This window comes from Vanrija albida (genome assembly GCF_041260175.1).
Source record: "Vanrija albida strain AlHP1 chromosome Unknown contig_5, whole genome shotgun sequence".
Classification (NCBI taxonomy): domain Eukaryota; kingdom Fungi; phylum Basidiomycota; class Tremellomycetes; order Trichosporonales; family Trichosporonaceae; genus Vanrija; species Vanrija albida.
The window spans coordinates 2,491,581-2,512,890 of NW_027191424.1; the positions used below are offsets into that span (position 1 = coordinate 2,491,581).

The window sequence follows — 21,310 nt, forward strand, 5'->3', positions numbered from 1 at the left end:
GTCACGGACGGCTGTCCTTGTCGGGTAAAGGTGGCCACTGGTGGGGTTAGCGCGTCCGGCGTCTGGCGCGTCGACGGCGACGCCAGCGGCGGTGACCGCCGGCAGGCGGCTACACGCCGCGCGAGGAGTGGCGTTCCGCTCGACTCACTTTGTGGGGCCTGGGAAGCGAACGGGGATTGCTTTGGGGACGAGTGTGAGTGTGTGACGGGTGTCGATGGGAACAAGGAGTGTGGGGTGTGGTCGAGATCGAGGACGCGTAAGAGAACGGAATGAATGTGGGCCTAGTCGTCTGTTGTGGGCTTTGGCTTGGGCTTGGGGGAAGACGAACAGCCGGGCTCGTGACCACTTTTGACTTTCGAGTTTTGTTACTAGTGTCTTGTGATGGCGATTGTTGGTATGCCGAGTCGTAGTCGTCCTCGTCGATTGATGCACGTGCCGTAAGAAAAGGTCGTCGTCGAGAAATGGAACGTGTGCAAGAGGGAGGGAGGGAGATGCTTGTGGCCAAAGAGTTTGCGTCGAGGAGGACAAACTTCCCACCGGCGAGTGAGCGTTACGAGTGACGCCGCCGCCGCCGACACAAAGTCGAGGAGCCAAGCAACTGTACGCCTAGACGCGTGCGGCGGCGGCCACCCACCTTCCCCCGCCGCGCCTGCCGCCCCACGGCTGGCCCCACTACACGCGTCATGCACAAACAACCAGATCCCGCCTCTCACCAAAAAGGGTGGATCGAATAAGCGCTTATAACTCGGATTCATCCGCCGGACTGGCCGCTTGGACCGAGTCGGCACAAAGTTGGCCTCGTAGAGATAAAGGCAAAGCGACAGAAAAGCTCGCTCTTGCTCACTTCAATCACCACACACCACACTCACTCACACAATCACAATGGCTTCCGAGCAGGACTTCACCAAGCGCAAGCTCTGGGGGTGAGTAGGGCGTCTCCAACACCGGGCCTCGGCGACTCGCACCAAATCTTCCCCTCCCCCACGCCTCAGCACTGACTCCGTCTTAGCGGACGCTTCACCGGCTCGACCGACCCCCTCATGCACGAGTTCAACCAGTCGCTCAAGTACGACAAGCGCATGTACGCGGCCGACGTCAAGGGCTCGATTGCCTTCTCCAAGGCGCTCCTCAAGGCCGGCATCCTCAACGAGAAGGAGCAGGCCGAGATCACTCGCGGCCTCAAGGAGGTCGAGCAGGAGTGGGCCAACGGCACGTTCAAGATCGAGGCCGACGATGAGGACATTCACACGGCCAACGAGCGCCGCCTGTCCGAGATTATCGGCAAGGACATTGGCGGCAAGCTCCACACTGGCCGCAGCCGCAACGACCAGGTCGCGACTGACATGCGCATCTGGCTGGTGCGTAGAGGCGTTGAGAACTGGTGCTGACTGCCAGCTCGACGAGACTGCCAAGGTCGAGGGCTACCTCAAGGACTTCCTCACCGTCCTCGTTTCGCGTGCTGAGAAGGAGGTCGACGCCATCCTCCCCGGCTACACCCACCTCCAGGTATGTCTGGATCTGGATCTTGGGGCGTTGGGACATGACTGACCCTGCTTCCCAGCGTGCCCAGCCCGTCCGTTGGTCGCATGTCCTCCTCTCGCACGCCTCGGCGTTCCTCACCGACCTGCAGCGCCTGCGCCAGATGGTGCCCCGTATCTCGGTTCTCCCCCTCGGATCGGCGGCGCTCGCGGGCAACCCTTACGGCCTGGACCGTGAGCTCCTTCGCGAGGAGCTCGGCTTCCAGTCGATCGGCGAGAACTCGATGCACGCCGTCTCGGACCGCGACTTTATCATCGAGTGGCTCCAGTGGGCGTCGCTGCTCATGATCCACATGTCGCGTCTGGCCGAGGACCTGATCATCTACTCGACTGCCGAGTTTGGCTTTGTCCAGCTCGCCGACGCCTACTCGACCGGCTCGTCGATCATGCCGCAGAAGAAGAACCCCGACTCGCTCGAGCTCCTGCGCGGCAAGTCGGGCCGCATCTTTGGCCAGATGGCCGGCTTCATGATGTCGGTCAAGGGCATCCCCTCGACCTACAACAAGGACCTGCAGGAGGACAAGGAGCCCCTGTTTGACGGCGTCGACAGCGTGTCGGCCTCGCTCCGCATCGCCGAGGGCGTGATCGCGACGTTGAATATCAACGCCGACAAGATGGCCGAGGCCCTGTCGATGGACCTGCTCGCTACCGACATTGCCGACTACCTCGTCCGCAAGGGCGTGCCGTTCCGCGAGACGCACCACATCTCGGGCCGCTCGGTCGCGCTCGCCGAGCAGCGCAAGTGCCAGATCTCGGACCTGACCATGGCCGACTGGAAGGACCTCTCGGAGCACTTCACCGAGGACGTGTTCGACGTGTTCAACTTTGAGAACTCTGTCGAGAAGCGCAACGCCATTGGTGGCCCCGCGCGCAAGATGATCCAGCGCCAGGTCGACGTTGCCCGCGAGCGCATTGCCGGCAACAACTAGACGACGAGCGAGAGCGAGCGTGAGCGAGCACTAGCAAAACATGCCAGGTGGGCATCAACTCAAGAAGCGTAAACATATGCATTTCTCTTGCACCAGACTCTATGACATCCACAATGCTGAACTGTACAACACCAAACTTCTATTATGCGGGCGGGGGGAGCATGCCCACCATCACGGGCCCGTTTGCGCGGCCACGGCAGCCAGCCTAGTCGGACCACGCCGACTTGATGTTCTCAATCACCGGGGCCCACTTGGCCACGCGGTCCGACTCGGAGGGGTCGACGACGCGCATGAGGCCGCCCGTCTCCTGAGCAATCTCGCGCATGCGCTGCTCTGCGTCGCACCAGAACATCTTGTTGGTGCCGCAGATGACAAAGCCGTTCGAGCGCTCAAAGTACCACTTGTTGACGGGGTTGTTTGCGCGGCTGCGCCACACGAGGTCGCGGCCGCGGCCGACACCGCTGAGCGAGCCCTCGCTGGGGTTCGCGGCGTCCTGCAAACCAAGACCATACGTCTCGTCGCGGAGGGCGACCCACAGGAAATCGACCGTGCCGTCGCCCTGGTGCGAGGGGAGCACGGCAAACTTGTCGAGGTAGCAGATGTCCTGGCCCTCGTCGCGCCCTTCGTGGGTCACCACGGCCGCGGCCGCATAGTCGCCAATGACAATGACAAAGTCGAGGTCCTTGTCGAGGCGGGCCCAGTACGCGTCCTGGTTGAGGACGCGGTTGAACGAGCGCTCCATGAGCGTCGTGAGCTTTGCCTTGTCGATATCCTCCAGGCTGCGCAGAATGCGCACGGGCATGCCGCGGCGGATGAGCGTCGGCGTGTCGGGCGTGATGCGGCCCTCGGACTGCTCGAGCAGCGCGTGCGGCAGCGACGACGAGTGGGCCGGCTTGTTGGTAATGAGGTTTGCAATCAGGGCCGCGGGCGAGCGGTGGCTGACGATCAAGGCGCTCGACGTGCGCGGCATGTGGCTCAGGCACTCGTCTGCCAGCGCGAGGTTGGACAGCGCCGTCGGGTGCGACTGGCGCCAGTCGGGCTGGAACGTGCGGTGGATGTAGTCAAACTCGGACGACAGGTTGATCGACAGGTGCGGCAGCCCGTACCGCGCATAACTCGGGATGCCGCCCTCGCGGTTGATGATGAGGAGGCGCACCGGCGTGAGATCTAGCCGGCCGCCGGGCGGCGCAGCAGTGATCGGCACGCTCCCCTCGCTGCTCGTGCTCATCGCCTCTGCAAGCGCGCAGAGCACGCCGTTGGCGCTGATCCGGCGCGAGCGGCAGCCCTCGTCGAGCGCGACGGGCATGAGCACGGGGATCTCGCCGTCCTCTACGGCGCGGCGGACGTGGTCGAGCCCCTCGGCCTCGACGTACACGTCGCCCTCTTCGCCGAGGCGCGCGACAGTCGCCAAGATCGGGCGCGCGGGCGCGCGCGCCTTGGTGAGGTAGTGCACCACTCTCTCGACGTCGCGCAGCACGAGCGTGCGCTGCGCCTCTGCGGCCGGGCCATTCTCCGACTCGTACGGCGGGATGTCGTCCCGGTCCACAACGACGACGGACACGAGGCCCAGCTTCTGGAGGTAGTGGATGCCGCGCGCGATCGACGCCAGCTGGTGGTCGGTGAACGGGCCCTGGATCTTGACGAGCGCCGGGCGCCGCACGATCGGGTTGAGCAGCTGCGTGACGAGCAGGTTGTCGGGCTCGGCAGCGGTCGCGGGCGCGGCGGGCGCAGGCAGCTCAGCCTCGAGGGTGACGGCCGGCTCGGGCGTCGGAGGGTGGAACGAGGCCATGTACGAGCGCGAGTCGCGCGTCGACGGGCTCGCGGCCAGGATGTTAAGGATGAACTCCTGCGCGGGTCAGCGAAGAACAGGCAGCGTACACCCACCTGGTCGCTCTGCTCCTCCCCAAACTCGTCCTCCTCTTGCACGTGCATGCGCGACTTGTACCCGCGGACGAGGGGCGACGGCAGTGATGGCGACGGGTGGCCCCGGAGGGACACGGGGGCTCGGCGCGCTGCAGCCGCCGCCACGAGCCCGCGCGCCGGCCCTCGGAGCACTGTTTTTGCGAGGCTCATGTCGGTGTGCGGGGCACACGGGGTGCGATGTGTGCAGGCGGGGTGGGAAGAGAAACAAGGCGTAAAAGTCAAAGCCAGGTAGCGTATTTGTTGTCGTCGTCGCCGTGCCATGCCCGTTCAAAATAAATCTCGCGTTCGACTCGGCGGCTTCGGGTAAGCCCTATTCCTATTGTTCCGACTCAAAACCGCGCAGGCGGAAAGAGGTAATTACAAGTCCCGGCGAAGACAAGCCCACGCCAACGGGCCAACGACAATGACTCGCAGAGCTCAAATTACAATAGACGCAGCGCTAATCGCGCTGCTCTGACGCTCTGCACACACCGCAATGAGGTAAATAGATGCATTCGACCTCTAATATGGCCGGTGGCGACAGCCCGAACTCGCAGACGCCTCAGGCCGCGCCACCCCAGCCGCCATCACCTCGCCCGGTCTACGGGCACAGAACGCCAACACGTCCGCTCATCGGCGGCCACCGCGGAGCGCGAGCACAAGGTGGATGGTGGTGCCGGTCGTGATCTTGTAGTCGGCAATCGTCTTGTCGTCGCCCCTGTGTGCGGTGAGCACGCGCCCACGCGCCCTTCTGACGCCGCAGACAGAGCCTCTCCGAGCTTGCACTTACATGGCCTTGCCACCGAAGATGAGACGCTGCTGCACGGGCGGGATGCCCGCCTTCTCCTCGACGCTCTCCTTGACCTTGCTAATCTGGCCGCGTGAGCGCGCGTCGCGAGCACACGCCGCCAACGACAACTCACCTGCCATTCGGGCTGGACGTCGATCTCAACCTGTACACATTAGAGCTACCCCCTTTGACTGTCTGCCCAGCTCAACGAACCTCCTTGCCGGTAAGTGTCTGCGGACGTCAGCGGGCGCGTGCGGGGCTAGAAGGCGACTTGAAGCCGCCGACACAGTCTACTCACCCTAACCTTGAGAATCATGCTGTTGTGCGTGTCGGATATGAGTCGCCCTCGATGGAGTGGAGCCAGAAGGCGATAGTAGTGTCGAGAGAGTGAGTGTGCGTTGATGCAAAGGTACGCCGCGGCAGGACAATGGAGTTGGTGGTCAGCAAGCGGTCATGGTGACGCGAGGCAAGGTGGTGGGTGAAACGCGGGCAGCGGGCAATCTCCGTGTCCACTGAGAGAAGTGGAGGTGGTCCGGTCAGCGGCGGGTGGCAAAAGTTGAGCAGATCTTCGGTCGACCAGGACGCGTCGCCTCACCTAGTCTGGCTGCCTTCCTCTGCCTTCCCCGCCTTCCCTCGTGCATCCCCGTCCACCTCGTGGCGTAGCCAGGCGGTGTACATCGACTGCCCTCCATCTCATCTCGCTTTCTGACACCTACTGACAGTCCTCACTCCTACTTCACTCCTCGCTCTTGCGCTGTCCTCGCTGCGATTTACAGCGCCGTCGCCATGGTCGGCCCTCGCACCAAGCGCATGAGCAAACGCCTGGCCAACCCGAAATACGTGAGCCGCCAGCGGGAAGCTTCCTCGTCTATCCCCGGTCGACCTCCCCGCTGACCCAACCACCTGCAGTCCAATCCTCCAGACGAGGAGGAAGACGAAGACTCTGGGGACGTGGCGAGACGACCGCAGCCCCCGACTCGCGAGCCGGTGAGGAAGGCACAACCTAAGAAGAAACCAAAGGAGCAGCCCGCACCCCCACTACCACGCAACGAACTGGACGCTCCAGAGGACGGCTTCTGGGATCCCTCTGGGCAGTGGCATGATGGGCCGCGGCCCACCTCGGCCGCTAGCTCGCGAGGAGGACACCACCATGGTGGGTTGCTCTTCGCGGATAGCAAGTTGACCCACCCAGTGAATCCTGCACCAGAGAACCCGCCGATCCTCTCGCCTGACAAGCCAGGTGGGGAGGAACGCTCGTCCTCTGTAGGCCCAGAGACCCCTCACCACCCCCTGCCACGGCACCCCAGCTCCCAGCCGGATTCAAGCAACATCCGCCGCAAGCCTGCCGGACAGGAAGCCCTCTTCCTCCCCGCGTCGCCTTCCCCCGCACCGTCCGACTCTCGCCCCCTCCCGCTGCTGGATTACCTCAACTTAAGCTCCCCTCCTACCCAGAAGCCCTTCAAGCGACAGTCGGGGCGACAAGGCGACCGCTCGGAAGGTGAACCTTCTGGCGATGAGGACATGGATCCCCCGCCACGACGACGGATTCGCACGTCCACTTCCATGTCTGAGCTTTCCCAAGGCAGCAGCAGAGTGGTCTTGGGTGATCTGCCCTTAGAGGACTATCAGGATGAGCCAGCTTCGAGTCGCCACAAGACTTACTCTCGCCGGGTCCGGTACACCCACCGACGACAGAGGGAGGAACCTGCTTTCAGCCCCGGGCCACGGAGGAGCGTTCCTTCCTTCGAAGAGTTAATGGAGTACCAATTATCACAAGAGCGGCCCCGTTCATACCCCTCAAGCATCTTATCATCACACAGCTCAAGACGACCAGATCGAGTGCCCTCTACCTATGACGACGAGTACGATGACGATGAGGCGTGGTCAGCCGTCTTACCGCGTCCCGGTGGATCTGCTCGCAGGCGCTGGAGTGATATCCAAGAAGAGGATGAGGAGGTACGTTTGAGCTGGAGACTTCCACTGCTTACACGTCAGGACTTATCCCGAGCTCACGGCATGTCGCCCTCGTGGTATCGACGGAGGGATCATCGTGATGACGTCCCAATCACGCGAGCATTCTTGACCAGCCAGTTCCACATCCCCCCGTTCAGGTATTATCCTCCTGAGGGCAAGCTCGAATTCGGTCCTGGTCCGTATTGTGGACCGCCGCTTGGCACCGTATTCGAGGACGAAGAGTGCGGCCAGATCGACTACACCCAGACGACCAACTACTACAAGTCAAGGGGGACGTGAGTGAAACTGCGTCTGGCTGCCTGGATGCTAAGCCCTTCAGCGCAACCAACCACAAAAAGGTCTCCAGTGCCACTCGACGGAGGCGCCACATCACCGGCAAGGTCCATCACCCCGTCACTTTCATGGGCGCCAAGCCGTTGAGAACTGTACCACGCGAGGACTTTATCGAGGAGCTGAGACTGAGGCATGAGGGCGGGACTCATTACTCCTATCCCGTCGATGAACGACTCCAAAGGTTCACCCGTCGACCTCCCCGGCCACCCACAGCGGCTCACAACAGACGTGCAACCTTGCCACGTTTCGCGGACGGAGCGCCTAGTGAACCTGTGTCCGAGTTCACAGCTTCCAACCCACCTCCGAGCCAAACGATTCGGCTTCGCCCGCTCCCGCAGGGACGCATGGGCGGTGCATCCAACACTGGAGCACCATCGCGGCTTGCACCTCTGAAGTTTGCTCGTGACGACTCTGTCGCTCGCCCACTGCAAGGTGGAACGGCGAACCAGAGCTGGACACCTTTGGAGTCAGCCAGGAAGAACTCGGCTACCAGTCAACCGCAGGAACACCCTCCGTTACCGCCATCTAACTCATCTCGAAACCCGGCCCGCAGTGGAGGCAGAGGAAGTGGCAGTGGTGGTCCGCCACCCATCCACCCTGACGACCTGCCAGTCTTACAGGAGTGGCAGGACCTTGAACCCGACCAACCGCACCCTGATGATGAAGACGACTATGGCTACGCGTCGGACGCCAGAAACTACCCGGGTGCAGACGACGACGTCGAACAGTTCGAGCCCGAATCTCCGAGCGAAGTGGTCATCCCAAACCGGGCTCTAGAGCCGCACCACCAAGAAGACCTCGACGTGGAGAGTATCATCGACATGCAGGAGTACTTAAACGACAACCGTTCGCGGCCTCCGAGAGCCAACCGCGAACCCCTGGCCGATCTGACGCCCAGACCCCCTGGAAGCCTATCTGGGTTGGGAATGACGGATCTTCTACTCAACCTCGCCACGAAAACGGTTGAGCAGGATGACAGCCATCTACCCCCTTTGCCACTGTCCCGGCAGAGGAAGCTCGACGAGAGGAAACAGCGTCTGGCGGAGAAGCACAATAGTAGCAGCAGTCGGCCGAGAGTCTCTGCGGTGGTTGGGAACGAGGTTATCATCCCGGCAACTCTAGAACCGCTACAGGTCTACCGCCCTAAGGCTACCGAACGCCCCATTGTCGTGGCATCCACGGCTGGACCATCCACATCCGTCTTGCCGCGAAACACAGAGCCCTCACACCTGCAATCCCGGCGGCAGAGGTTGGCTCCACCCCAGCCCGAGAACTACCAACAAGCCATTGTCCCTGCCACTGTCACACCTCAAGTACCCGATTCCATCATCGAAGCCCCCTCTTCCCAGAGGAGGCCAATGCGTTCGAGGTTTACGAAGGACCCGCAGCCTCCGGAGAAGTACATCCCCTTACTCCCTGTGGCCAGGAATCCAGCTGACCGGCCTCCGCCGGTCGCCACCAGCGGCTCAACTCAACATGCCACCCAGCCTGTCACATCCGCCCAGCCAAGATCACGCAGTCGGACGACCGGGCCTCTTAGTGCTCGTGAGTACTAATTCGAAGACTCTCAACCAACGCCCAGCCTTCAAGCAGCCGACGAACACCAATGCCCCGCTCCCACCACCATTAACCGCTGCTCAGCGCATGAAGGCCCGCTTAGCCGCCAGCTTTCCCAGCTACGACGAGATCCTGCCCAAGCCTCCTCCGCCTCCTCCGCCTCCTGCTCTCGGTGCCCGAGCGCGCGCCAAGACTGAGCACCGTGCCAGCACCGAAGCGGGCTCATCAACAAGCCATCGCAGGTTCAAGGCCCCGACTGGGGCCGAATAGCCCACTCTGACTCACCATTGTTCATATCAGGTCGCCGCCGCACAGATTCCACGCCACATTCGCACGCCACACCCATTCAAGTCACCTCGCACAACGCCCCCATACCAAGCATGCCTCACACCCGCGCGCCCAACCCAGCCCATGTAGATAGATCCATGCGCATGTAGTTTACCAGTCGCCAATACTGCGTACATACAGGTCCGACCCCGAGCGATCACCGTCATGCAATGAAATGTCAAAGCCCTGCGAGATAGGATTACAGGCCGACCCAGTAGTGCGAGCCGCCGGGGTTGTGCAGCGTCGTCTGGCCAATCTTGACGCGTCCTGGGTCTGGTGCCGAGCCCGAGCCCATCGGCACATGGGGCGAGTAGGGCGCGTCCTGCGTCGGGCTCGCGTTGGCAGGGAAGCCGGGCGTCGCGGGCGTGCGGAGGCCCGGTGTGCCGGGGTGCGTCGACGTCTGGCTCGTGACGGGGAGGTACGCCTCAGCACTCCACTCGTACCATACTTTGCGCGAGCGCGTGTCGGCCAAGCGCCAGATGTTGACCTCGAGCTCGGCCCCAGAGGGCAGGTAGAGGGGCTGCTTGAGCGGGAAGAAGAGGGGGAACCAGCTGAACATTTCTGGCGAGACGCGCGCCGCCGTGTCGGGGTGGATCGAGAGGCCGACATTGCCGTACAGGTGCGCCTCAAAGTAGCCGGCAAAGCCGTGGCACGGCGACGCGTGCGGGATGTGGAAGGTGAGCGTCGCCGAGCGCGTGTTGTGGCTGTTGGTGTACGGCAGCCCCTGGTCGTCGAGTATCAGGTCGCGGCGCGGGTGCTCAAACTGCCAGCACTGCTGGATCCGCTCGCCGCACCGGCCCGACGCGCCGCCCCCGTCCCCAGAGAGCAGGTTGACCTGCTGCATCATGACGACGTAGGGCGTCTCGGCTGCACCGGCCGCGCGCGACGGCTGGGTCACGTCGTGGTGCAGCTTGGAGCTGGAGATGGGCGCGAGGTGGGCCGTGTATGACGTGGGGATGGACACGCCGTCGGCTGGGGTCGTTAGCTGCTGTGGACGAGGCCTCACTCACGCTTCAGGAACCTCATGCCGCCGTCAATGCACTCGGGGCTCAGCTCGTTGTCACCAAAGCTGCCTAGCAGCTCCGAGACGAGGATATCGGCGGGGTCGGTGGGCGTGAGGGAACGCATGTCGCCAAACAGAATCTCAACGCGGTCTCCCCACTCGATCGCCTTGCGTTCCTCGAGGGTGGTGAACGCGCTCGGGTTCTTCTCAACGGCGTATACCCTCGCGTCGCGCTGAGCACGGGCAAGGGCTCGTAGCGTGCAGGCCACAAGAGGGCCACGACCAGCGCCTGCAACGACGATGACCAGGTCGTCGTTGCCCTCGGCTGCCTTCTCCACAATGGCCAGGTAGATGGCCTCCTCGTATTGCCTGTACTTGACAGGGTCCCGCTCAAACACGTCGTAAGTGGCCGAGCCCAAGTCGTCCATCAAGGGCTGCAGGGGTGCCTGCAAGAAGTCGCCGTAGCCGTTCGCCACCTCCTCTGGTCCTTGTGGCGAAATGTTGGCAGTCGAGGTCGTCGGCTGCGACGTAATGTGGCGGAGGTACTGGAGGTAGGCGTTCTGGCCGCCCGACGGATGCTTGTGGGCATGCGCGTCCGCCAGAATGAACGTCGGGGCCTGCTTGGTCATGCCGCGGATAAATGCCTGACACGCCTTGGACAGCACAGGGTAGCCCTTGGCGTTCGGGATGAACGAGGTCGCCGGGAGCCAGATGTGCTTGACTGGCTCAGACGTCCACCGCGACAGCGCGCCAACAGATGGGGGCAGGGGGTTGGTCAGGTCGAGCGCTAAGGGTGGTCAACACTATCCCGATGGGCCGTAGGCGTCTTCGCTGCTCTCCTATACTCACTGACGGTCAAACGCGGGTTGTAGCCACACATGGCACGGATGCAGTCCCACATCTCCCACGTGCTGCTGGGGTCGCCCTGGATCGCGCTGTGCGTCATGCTCTTGGAGCTGACTCCCGAGGCGCTCGTGGCGTTGGTCTGCGCGCTTGCCCCGCTGACGTTGCGGCTGCCGCCGTTGCTGTAGCCTCCCGAAGGCTGAGCACCGCCGGACAGCGGGCCGAGGGCGTTGAGCTGCTGCTGGTGCATCGAGCTGGGGCGGCTGCTGAGCGACGATACGCGACGGTGGTGGGTCCTCGCCTCGCCGTTGCTGCCAGTTGCGGGGCCCTGCCCGATAATCTCCAGCGGGTCGGACACCGGGATGCGAATGGAAATCTGGGTGTAGGCGCTCTGGCCGCCCATCTGGAGGATGTTGCTAATCGCCCGCGCGTACGAGGGGAGGAACGCGCGGTTCTCGAGATTAGGCGCAGGGATAACGAGCACGGGCAGAGAGAGGTAGAGCGCGTGAGCCATCTCTGCACGGAGGCCCTGTGACGTTGTCAGCAACCTCCCCACCATTGCGAGCTCACCAGCTCCGAGTCGAACCGGATACCCTCGTCGGGCGCGTCGAGCTCGAGCCAGTCGGACGCGAGCGCGACGACCGCCTGCGACTCTTCCAAACGCGTAACGTTGCACTCGTCGCGGCGGAGGCTGGGCTCGCGGCGCCAGAGGTCGGCTTCGCGGTCTACGTCGATCCGCGCCTGGGATCGCTCGGTCGGCGCGTGCGAATCGACGGTGCTTCCCCCTTCAAACTTGACATCCTCGTCGTCCTCGTCGTCGACGGGGCGGAGACACAGCCGGTCCCAGCGCTCGCGCCAGCGGTCGTTTGCGAGCGGGATGCAGACGGCATCGTAGTCTGTGTTTGCGATAACGTTGCCGATGACGGTCTGGAGCGGGGACGGTGCCGGGTGCGGCTGGGTTGGGAGTGGAGGCGTGTCCCTTGGGACGACTGCGATTGGGAGCCGCAGCGGCATTGTGAATGCAAGGAGTGGTTGATGTCGCGGTGCTAGGAATGCTTTGGCCTCGTTTTAAAGTGTGTTACAGGTGTTGTGGTGGCCTCCAGTGCCGATTGCGCGCTGTTTGTGGTTGATGTAGTTGATCCAAGACGCGGTCGATCTTGGTCGTCAAGAAAACACAAAGATGGCGCGTCGGCAGTGAGTGAGGCATTCAGTCGAGCCGCCCCTTGGCTGCCCACCGCCCACCACCCACCGCCGCGCGCGCCCCCAGGCAGGCCGGCGCCCCCTCTCCTTCTTTCCACCACGCGTCGCAAGCCGACACTTTGGCCCTTAGATGGAGCAAGAGTGGTAGGCACGGAAGTAAATATTCCACGTGGTTGCAGTGGTATTAGTCGCGCGGAGCCATGCCCTGGTGGTCGTGTGCCTATCTGCTTGGCCGGTTTCTAATGGACCAGCGTTGGATTAGCCTTGAACATTTGACCGCTCCACGCCAGATTGCACCATTCCCATCCTTTCCCTGGTTCAACTGCCGACGTAACCCTCGCAGCAGCGCTTGGCGGCCTTGACCACCACGCCGCACGCAGCACCATCCCTTGCTCTTAACCTGACCTCATCATTGTGCAATCCCCGACTGTGTACAAGAATAACGTCTTGCTCCTCGCACTGCGCGAAATACACCGGCCTCCCCTCCCCTGGCACCTGCAGCCAGCGCATTGTGCACTGTAGCCCACACGTTGGATCGCTCCCGATCTCGCCTCGCTCAACTCAAGAGCCGCACGAGTTGCCTCCTGGAGAGCCTAGTGACGTCCGTCCGTCTCATTGTCCGACCCACCCACGGAGTAGTCCGATTTTCAACCCAACACCGTTATTTGAACCATTTTTGACGCTACTCCTTCCTTTGCTGCGTCGACACCACTCCCCCTCATCCTCCTCCTTCACATCCCCGTCTTGCCACAGCGCTCAGCGCATATATCATCAAGATGGGTCTCTCCAGGCAGGCTAGGATCATCACCCTCCTGGTCATTGACACGGCCTTCTTCTTCCTGGTGGGTGGCGTTGAATCATTACCAACAACCTCTCGTCCAAGCCTTGGCTGACACACGCCACAGGAGCTCATTGTCGGCTATGCGGTTGGCTCGCTCGCTCTCGTCGCCGACTCGTTCCACATGCTCAAGTAGGTCCGCCCGGAGCGGAACAGGAACAGGACGCTGACGGCTGCGCAGTGATGTGCTGTCGCTCATTGTAGCCCTGTACACGATCAAGCTCGCCACCTCGCCCTCGTCGGCCGAGAACTCGTACGGCTGGCAGCGCGCCGAGATCCTCGGCGCACTCATCAACGGCGTCTTCCTCATTGCTCTTTGCTCTACCATTGCTCTCGAGGCCATCGGGCGCATCGTCTCTCCCCCTGGTGCGTGACCGTGCGGGTACCGTCGGCGTGGTGATCGCGATTGAGGGTGCTCCGCCGCTGAGATTGGGGTGTCTGTGGACCCTGTTGCTAACCGCCGGTGTTTACAGAGATCACCAACCCCCGCCTCATCGTACTGGTCGGCAGCTTGGGTCTCCTGAGCAACATTGTTGGTCTCATCCTCTTCCACGGTAAGTGGCCTGAGCCGCCGTGTGTTCTCCCCCTGACTCCGTCGCAGAGCACGGCCACTCGCACGGCGGCCACTCGCATGGACCTGTCGCGCTCCCCGTCGAGGCCGACGAGCCTCTTGACCAGTCCTCTGACGCGGTCGCGGTCCGCCGCAAGCGCGCCGACTCGATCGACTCGCTGTACCAGCACCCCGCCGAGACCCGCGCCCAGATCATCGAGGCCGCCCACGGTCTGTCCCAGTCGGTCGACGAGACCTCGTTCCTTTCCAAGAGCCCCCGCGACCACACTGGCCGCCACCCCTCTATCAGCCGCCGCAACTATGGCTCTGTGAGCCGCACTCGCTCTTCTGGTGGCGTTACCCAGATCAACAAGAACGTCAAGGCTCCCAACCCGGGCAGCAACGAGACCATCCCTCCTCCGTCGTCGGGCGAGGACTCGTCCTCCGCTGGTGCCTCGACCGCCGTTGACGAGACTGCCGTCAACACGCCCAACAACACCGACATTGTCAAGGCCAACGACCACGACCATGACCACGACCACGCCGACAGCGCTGACGCTGCCGAGCGCGGCGGCAACCACGCCGGCCACAACCACGGCGCTGGCGGTCACGGCCACGGCCACGGCTCGCATGGCTCGATGAACATGCACGGCGTCTTCCTCCACGTGCTCGGCGACGCTCTCGGCAACGTCGGCGTTATCGCCGCTGGCCTTGTCATCTGGTTGTAAGTCGAACCCTCCGCACGTTCCAGGCATGCTAGCTAACATGTTGCAGCTTTGAAGGCCGCTGGACTCTGTACTTTGACCCCGGCGTGTCGCTCCTCATCACGGTCATCATCTTCAACTCTGCGCTCCCGCTCGTCAAGTCGGCCTCGGCCATCCTCATGCAGGGCGTGCCGACCCACGTCTCGCTCGAGGACGTTCGCAAGGCTATCAAGTCGGTCCCTGGCGTCGTGTCGGTCCACGAGCTCCACGTCTGGCAGCTGTCCGAGACGACGGTCGTCGCCTCGGTGCACGTCCTGATCCTCCGCGGCTTCGACTACATGCAGGTGGCCAACGAGATCCGCCACGTGCTCCACAGCCACGGCATCCACTCGGTGACGATCCAGCCCGAGTTTTCGGATGCCGCCAACGACTCGGACGACGAGGCCGATGCCGGCGAGCGATCGTGCCTGATCCGCTGCCCGCCCGAGCAGTGTGTCGCCGACACGTGCTGCCCGCCGGTTGCCGAGGAGCGCGAGACTCCGTCCAACTCGTCCAGCCACTCGCACTAGAGCGAACCAGGACCAAAACACAAACGTCCGACAGGACAATGGCCACGACGGGCCGGCCGAGGGTGGGATGAGAACACAGCCGCAGCAGCAAGTGTACGCAGCAAGTGTAACTAAATGGTATACCCCCAGACTATAGACCCCATCAGATCAGTAGCACAATGCCACACTGTAGCTGACTTTGTGCGGTGCGTTCTGCATGCCACAGCGGTGCATATGTACAAAAAGGCCCGGTTGCTACGAGTACAGAATGATGAGATCGCCGCTCACTGATGCTACTAAGCCCACGGGTTGGGCCCCGTCTCGAGGCTCTGTTTCGGCGTGTCCATGCGCATAATCTCGTCGGCCGTCTTCTTTGGCGTGGCGTCCGTGTCGGTGCCGTTGACGGCGCCGTTGACCTCGGCCTCGACCGCCGCCTCCGAGTCGCTGTCGTCTGGCGACGTGCCAGGCGTGGGCTCGTTGACGACGTTGTGGATGCTGCGGCGAAGCGCGGCGTAGTGCTTGTCGAGGTTGGGCGAGGCGTTTGGGTCCTCGCCGTCGGGGCCGACGTCGGGCGTGCCCGGTGCCGGCGTGACCAGCCGCCCACCCAGCACCTTGACCGTCTCGCGCAGCGCCTCGCGCTCGTCCTTGACCTCGCGCAGGTTCTCCTCGAGCTCGGTGACGCGCTTGCGCTCGTCCGAGACCATCTTGTTGGCCTCCTCGAACAGCGCCTGGCTCAGCCCCTCGAGCTCGGCCTCGAGCTCCTTCTTGCCGTACTTGAGCGCCTCGAGCTCGTCGGCCTGCTTGTCCAGCTTGGCCTGGTTGGCCGCCGCCTCGTCTCTGAGGCGCTTGAGCTCGGCGGCGTGCGGCGCCTCGGCCGCCTCGGACATGGGCGAGCGCGGTGCCGAGCTGTCGGTCGACGTGCGCACGCTGAGCGTCTGCGCGGGCTCGCCCGTCGTGGGCGACTGCACAGCGTTCGCGACCACCTTCTTCTTGCTTCCAGAGTTCCAGAACCCGAACCCCTTGCTCTCGTTTTTCGACGAGATACTCGGGCTCGGGAGAATCTGCAGGCTCGGTGGGCGGCCGCGCGGGCCGTCGCCCGACGGACGATCTGACCCAGCGACACTGGAGCGCGGCTGGGCAGCCTTGGCGCGCTTCAGCTCCTCCTCGAGCATCTCGGTGTTGGCTTCGGCCATGACGAGGTTGGAGCGGGCGATCTTGAGTGACGTCAAGAGGCCCGTGTGCGACTCTACGAGCTCGGCATGTGATTTTGACTGGTAGGGGTCAGTGCTGCTGTCATTGGCAGGGCGGGCAACGTACCAAGGTCTGCACACGACCAAGCACCTCGCGCAGCAGTGTGCGCAGGTCGGCGTCGGCTTCAGAGCTTGTGGGTGCGGCGGGCGCTGGTGCAGCTGGTGCCTCTGCTGGTGGTGGTGGTGGTGGTGGCTTGGCGGCCTCTTCATCCTTGACCTCGTCCTTCGGCTCAGCCTTTGCCGGCGACCGCTTGGGGAACGGCTTGTCGCTCTCGTACCCGTCGTCGTCGTCATCGTCCGACCCGGGCCCAGCGAGGCGCGCATACCCCCCTGCGCCGCCGTCGTCCGACTCGTCGTCGCTGTCGATATCCGCCTTGCTCTTGTTCCGTGAAAAGAAGCCGAAACGCGAGGTGTTGGCGGCCGCGCGCGTGGGGCTGGCTTTGGACGCTGGAGGCTTTGCGGCGCCAGGCGGGGGCGGTGGCAGTAGGGGAAACGCATTGGCTGCGCTGCCGGTGTCCTTGCTCGCTGTCGGCGCCGGCTTCTCCACTTTCGCAGCCAGTGGTGCCAGGCTCACCCCAGCCAGGCTCGACCATCGCCGCAGGTCGTCGTCGCTGATCGTGCTCTTGGTCGCGGCCGTCTCGGACGCATCGGCGCGGTCCACCGACGTCTTGAGCGACTCGCTCGTGCCCGACGGTTCGTCGGGGAGCGAGCTGCGGCGGGACGGGGTGGGCGGGAGTGCTGCCGCCTCGACGTGGGGCGTGGCTCCTCCGGCGGGCGTCACGGCGGGCGACGACGCACTGGCCGACAGGGTCGGTCGGCGGGGGCGGCGCGAGCTCTCGCCGAGCTTGTGCGTCGCGAGCAGCGAGGCGGGGAGCGGCTGGTTGCAGTGGGGGCAGGTGAGCGTCGGCTCTGTGCTCGCGCTGGCGCTCGCGTGCGGCTCGGGAGCAGTGGGACCGGGCTCGCCCGCACCGCCGTGTCCGCTATCGTGTGCGCCGCGGGCGCCGTGTGCGCCGGCCGAGTGGGCCGACTGGAACGAGTCAAAGCTCGTGCGCTGGGCGTCGGGCCCCGCCTCGGTGGTAGGCGACGACGCCGCCATGCTCGGTGGTCGGCTGCGCTGGGAGCGGTGGTGGGTGGGGTGAAAGCGGAGGTGGGGCGAGTAGAACAGTGCGGAGGTGGTGCTTTAGTGTCGGTGCTAGTGGGGCATGTGCGGGGGAGGTGCGTGAGGGAGGGGGTGGCGGCCGACGCGCTGTTGACGATGTTGTTGTTGTTGTCGCCGTAGTAGAGTTGCGGGACGGGCGAGCGGGACAGGTTACTGTGCGATGGCGGGGGCTGGCAAAAGTCTTGATGGACAAGAGGGTCGAGGAGTCGAGATGGCCTGCCGCATGGTGTGATGGACGAGATGGCCGGCATGGGCGGGCTGGGCGGTAAGGCGTGCCTGGAGCCGGCGCGGCGGGCTCCCTTAAAGGGAGGGACTAATTACAGTTTTCCCACTAAGGCTGTCTGCGGGGCTCCGCCTCCACCCGACAGGTCCAGCACCCCGCCGTGCACATCGGACGTCTACAACCACTAGATATGTATATCAGTGGCAGCAGTTGCGGCTTTCTCGTCGCTATCAACTCTCCCCATCATGGCAGAGACAGCTCAGGACATTGTCGCCACCCAGCCCCGCCCCGTGGGCCCAATGGACAAGAGTATGTCTGTCGCCAGACGGCGCTGACCCCAGCCACGGCGCCACAGCCTCGCACCACCACCGACGCGCTGCGCCTCCGGGGGGGATGCTTCGAGTGCGTCTCCTCGAGCGGGTGGGGTATCCAGTGCGTCTTGGGCTTCCCGTGCCCCATCTGCCCGTGCTGCTGCGAGGAGTCGCCGGGCTACGGTTCTCACTCGGGCACTGCCGGTAAAGACACCACATTCGCCGCCTCGTCAGCAGGCGCAGGAGCCGGTGGGGCATCGTGCTAGTGATGGACGGCTGGCGAGGGGCACGGGTTGGACGGATTGTAAGGCTCGTTGTTGTAGCTACGGCAGTGTACAGGGATGCAAGCACACGATTGTCCCCACTGGCGTGGCGTGTTGCGTGGCGTATGGGTGGCGACTGTGGTGAAGGTCGTGTGGTTGGGGGTGGCGATTGTGGTTGGGGTGGCGACCCGGTCGACTCGGCAGCGCGCCCTCTCTCCCCCCCCCCCCCCCCGCGCCCCTTCCCCCACTGGGCCAAGCACAAGCGACTCGTTGTAGGTGGGTGCCGAAGCGAATCCTTTGGTGACGGCGGGCGGGCGGAGCATGTTAGGTCCAACCTACCTCGTCCAACCACGAGCGACTCGTTATCGGAGGGTGGGTGGGGGGGCTACACGCGTGTCGGTGGCGAAATCCGCGTGAGGCCACTAGGCAGGTCCCAGGCCCCTCGGAGTTGAACACCGCTGCCGAGCACTGTACTTGGCGAGGGCGGGTTAGCTCGACTTCAGCACCACCCACCTCATCATGGCGGACGCAGAGAGCACAGTCACCGCCCAGCCCCCCGCCGAGGCCGCAATAGACTGCGGTAGGCCCGTCGTCTGCTCTGCTCGGGCTGACGCTAGCCACCGCGCCGCCGCCACACACCACGGCCGACCCGCTGCGCCTCCGCGGAGGGTGCTGCGAGTGGTACTCGTCGAGCGGGTGGGGTGCCGGGTGCGTCATCTTTGTCCCGTACTGCCTCTGCCCGTGCTGCTGCCCCCCTCCCGTGCACACATACGATGCAGAAGCGGCACCCTCAACAGGCGCCGCGAAGTCATCCACATACACACCCGCATACTGTGACGCGGGGGGTGGAGGGGCGGCGGCATGCTGATCGACGGGGTGGGCGAGATAGCGGTAGGGCGGGTTGTGCGACGCCGCGAGCCGGGTTGTAATCACTACGGTATGCTCGGATGCAATCAATCCGCAGCTCGTGTCGGTGACCTGACCCACTGACGCGTCGTTGGCGGCGACTCTTTGCAGGCACGGGGGTACCGTCCGCGGGCGGGGGGTAGCCCCTACTTGCCTTGGCAACGAACGGTCGGCGAGCGACGAGTATCGGAAGAGGTGGATACGGTCTATGTATACATATGTTGTAGCTGTCTGGAGCCTCGACTCTGGGCGTGCAGCCCGGCGTGACCCCTGGAGTATCAGACGAGGGCACGATGCCCGCTGGCCGCCGTATCTAGCCAACAACCACAGCATATCTCAGCGCACCCCCCAGACCCCTCTCAACGTCGTCAACATCACCATGGACCCCGACCGGGTCGTCGCCACCCAGCCGCCGGCCGTCGCCGCGATGAAGGGTACGCCGGGGTGTGGCACCGCTGACCCCAGCCACGCCACAGTCGCCAGAGACCACGGCCGCCCCCCTGCGCCTGCGCGGCGGATGCATGCAGTGCGCCTCGAACGGGTGCGGTATCGGGTGCTGCTTGGGCATTCCGTACCCCATCTGCCCGTGCTGCTGCGGCCGAGACGAGGAGTACTACACACAGTATACTGAGACTTCACGCACCACACACGAGGCCACTGCACACGGATTGTCTACCTCGACAACGACGACGACGACGTTCTACTCGTGATGGGCAGGGAGTCTACATGTATGACTTGTTGTAGCTGTGCGGCGCAGGTTTGACTCGTTACTGGCCGGCCAGCGCGAGGAAGTCGCCCCAGGCCCAGTCATCATCATTGCCGCGACCCCGAAAGCATCAGGCGGGCATGATGGCCGCAGCCCGCCATATCTAGGCCAGCAACCTGCATACCTCGCCTGCCACAACCACCCTCACTATCGTCAACTCCACCATGGCAGACACACACGACGTCGTCGCTACCCAGCCGCCCGCCGTCGCCGCGATGAAGGGTACGCCGGCTATGTGGCAGCGCTGACGCCAGCCACGGCGCCACAGTCCGCCCCAGAGACGGCCGACCCCATGCGCCTGCGCGGCGGGTGCCTCCAGGCCGAGTGTGTCTGTAACGGGTGCGGTGTGGGGTGCTGCTGGTTTATTCCGTACCCCGTCTGCCCGTGCTGCTGTGTTCGATAGGAGGGGGGAGCCGGAGGGAGAAGGACACTGGATGGATGTGATGTGCGACCGTGACTTGGGTAGATGGCGTGGCGCTGCAGCCTTGGGTCGTGGCTGAGGCGCAGACCGAGGTCGCCACTCATTGCTCCAGCGACATTCATGGGGACCATGCTTGTCGGCTCGGCAGCAGGTGACACCCTGTAGCCTCAGCCAGGCGGGCACGGCCGGAAACCATTTACCCAGGCCTCTCTTGTCAACACTCTCCACTCGCAATGGGGGACGCGTCGGCGGGCGCTGGGAAGGTTCTCGCCGCCCACCCGCACGCCAGGAGCCATGGTAAAGAGAAAGCCCTCAGCGCTCCTCCCATTCCCCCTCCCCCCAGCCGCCCCTCCCCCTTCTCCCTCTCCCCCGCGACATTTCTCTTTCGATCAACGCTCCATCTGTCACCATCAGCACTATTGCCTCAAACGTCACGCCAGTCCTTTTACGGGCCCGTCGAGGTGGTCACAGGCCCCCCTTCGGTGGGTGGAGCCATTTTGTTTGGTTGCCGCCCACACACTGACCAACAGACGTCTCCCGCCTTGATGGTCGACATGTCCGCAGGAAGGTGGGTCGATGCTGCCTTCTGCACCTTCGCTTCAGCCGTTGACCCCGCAGAACACTTGGTGCCGAGCCGGGCTCAAGGCATCGAGCTGCCCCCCCCCCTTGCTACTGCTGTCCACAGCTAAGTGGAGAGCCCGAGACCGCCGTCTCTCCTCGCTGGCGCGTCAATGAATAGAGGCTGTCGTTAGCCATGGGTGAGCTTTTGCGCAACTGAGGTCCTCAAGCTGACAGCTCCTTCAGTTCGATGGAGTAACCTACGCGGCGGGATTGTCAAGGTCAGTGGTGGAACCCGCTTCATGTATGCTCACCACCCACAGATCCATGACCTCGTACTACTCTCTTATGCCTCAAGCCCAGATCAGCTAGTCAGTGCCGGCACCGCCTGGGAACCGTTGGGGCACCACCGGCAAA

At 63.8% G+C, this 21,310-nt stretch overlaps 6 protein-coding genes across 6 annotated transcripts; 3 read left to right on the plus strand and 3 right to left on the minus strand.

Annotated features, from left to right (window-relative positions):
• Positions 1-882: 882 nt before the first annotated feature.
• On the plus strand, positions 883-2,467 carry ARG4 (argininosuccinate lyase; the record flags this gene model as incomplete). The annotated part of the gene is made up of 4 exons (XM_069355573.1): positions 883-923; positions 1,010-1,358; positions 1,396-1,506; positions 1,562-2,467. 4 exons carry the CDS (start codon positions 883-885, stop codon positions 2,465-2,467), a joined length of 1,407 nt encoding a protein of 468 aa, XP_069207644.1.
• Positions 2,468-2,672: 205 nt separating this feature from the next.
• Positions 2,673-4,540, minus strand: ARG2 (Amino-acid acetyltransferase, mitochondrial; the record flags this gene model as incomplete). The annotated part of the gene is made up of 2 exons (XM_069355574.1): positions 2,673-4,313; positions 4,352-4,540. The coding sequence occupies 2 exons, from the start codon at positions 4,538-4,540 to the stop codon at positions 2,673-2,675; spliced, it is 1,830 nt and encodes a 609-aa protein (XP_069207645.1).
• Positions 4,541-8,824: 4,284 nt separating this feature from the next.
• Q8F55_007135 (uncharacterized protein) lies at positions 8,825-9,293 on the plus strand (the record flags this gene model as incomplete). Its single annotated transcript, XM_069355575.1, has 2 exons — positions 8,825-8,828; positions 9,049-9,293. 2 exons carry the CDS (start codon positions 8,825-8,827, stop codon positions 9,291-9,293), a joined length of 249 nt encoding a protein of 82 aa, XP_069207646.1.
• A 256-nt stretch (positions 9,294-9,549) lies between these two features.
• Positions 9,550-12,210, minus strand: Q8F55_007136 (uncharacterized protein; the record flags this gene model as incomplete). Its single annotated transcript, XM_069355576.1, has 4 exons — positions 9,550-10,322; positions 10,361-11,140; positions 11,203-11,725; positions 11,767-12,210. 4 exons carry the CDS (start codon positions 12,208-12,210, stop codon positions 9,550-9,552), a joined length of 2,520 nt encoding a protein of 839 aa, XP_069207647.1.
• A 962-nt stretch (positions 12,211-13,172) lies between these two features.
• ZRC1 (Zinc resistance conferring protein) lies at positions 13,173-15,057 on the plus strand (the record flags this gene model as incomplete). Its single annotated transcript, XM_069355577.1, has 6 exons — positions 13,173-13,238; positions 13,302-13,366; positions 13,416-13,600; positions 13,708-13,788; positions 13,836-14,508; positions 14,559-15,057. The coding sequence occupies 6 exons, from the start codon at positions 13,173-13,175 to the stop codon at positions 15,055-15,057; spliced, it is 1,569 nt and encodes a 522-aa protein (XP_069207648.1).
• Positions 15,058-15,332: 275 nt separating this feature from the next.
• Positions 15,333-17,382, minus strand: Q8F55_007138 (uncharacterized protein; the record flags this gene model as incomplete). The annotated part of the gene is made up of 2 exons (XM_069355578.1): positions 15,333-16,307; positions 16,354-17,382. 2 exons carry the CDS (start codon positions 17,380-17,382, stop codon positions 15,333-15,335), a joined length of 2,004 nt encoding a protein of 667 aa, XP_069207649.1.
• Positions 17,383-21,310: the final 3,928 nt, after the last annotated feature.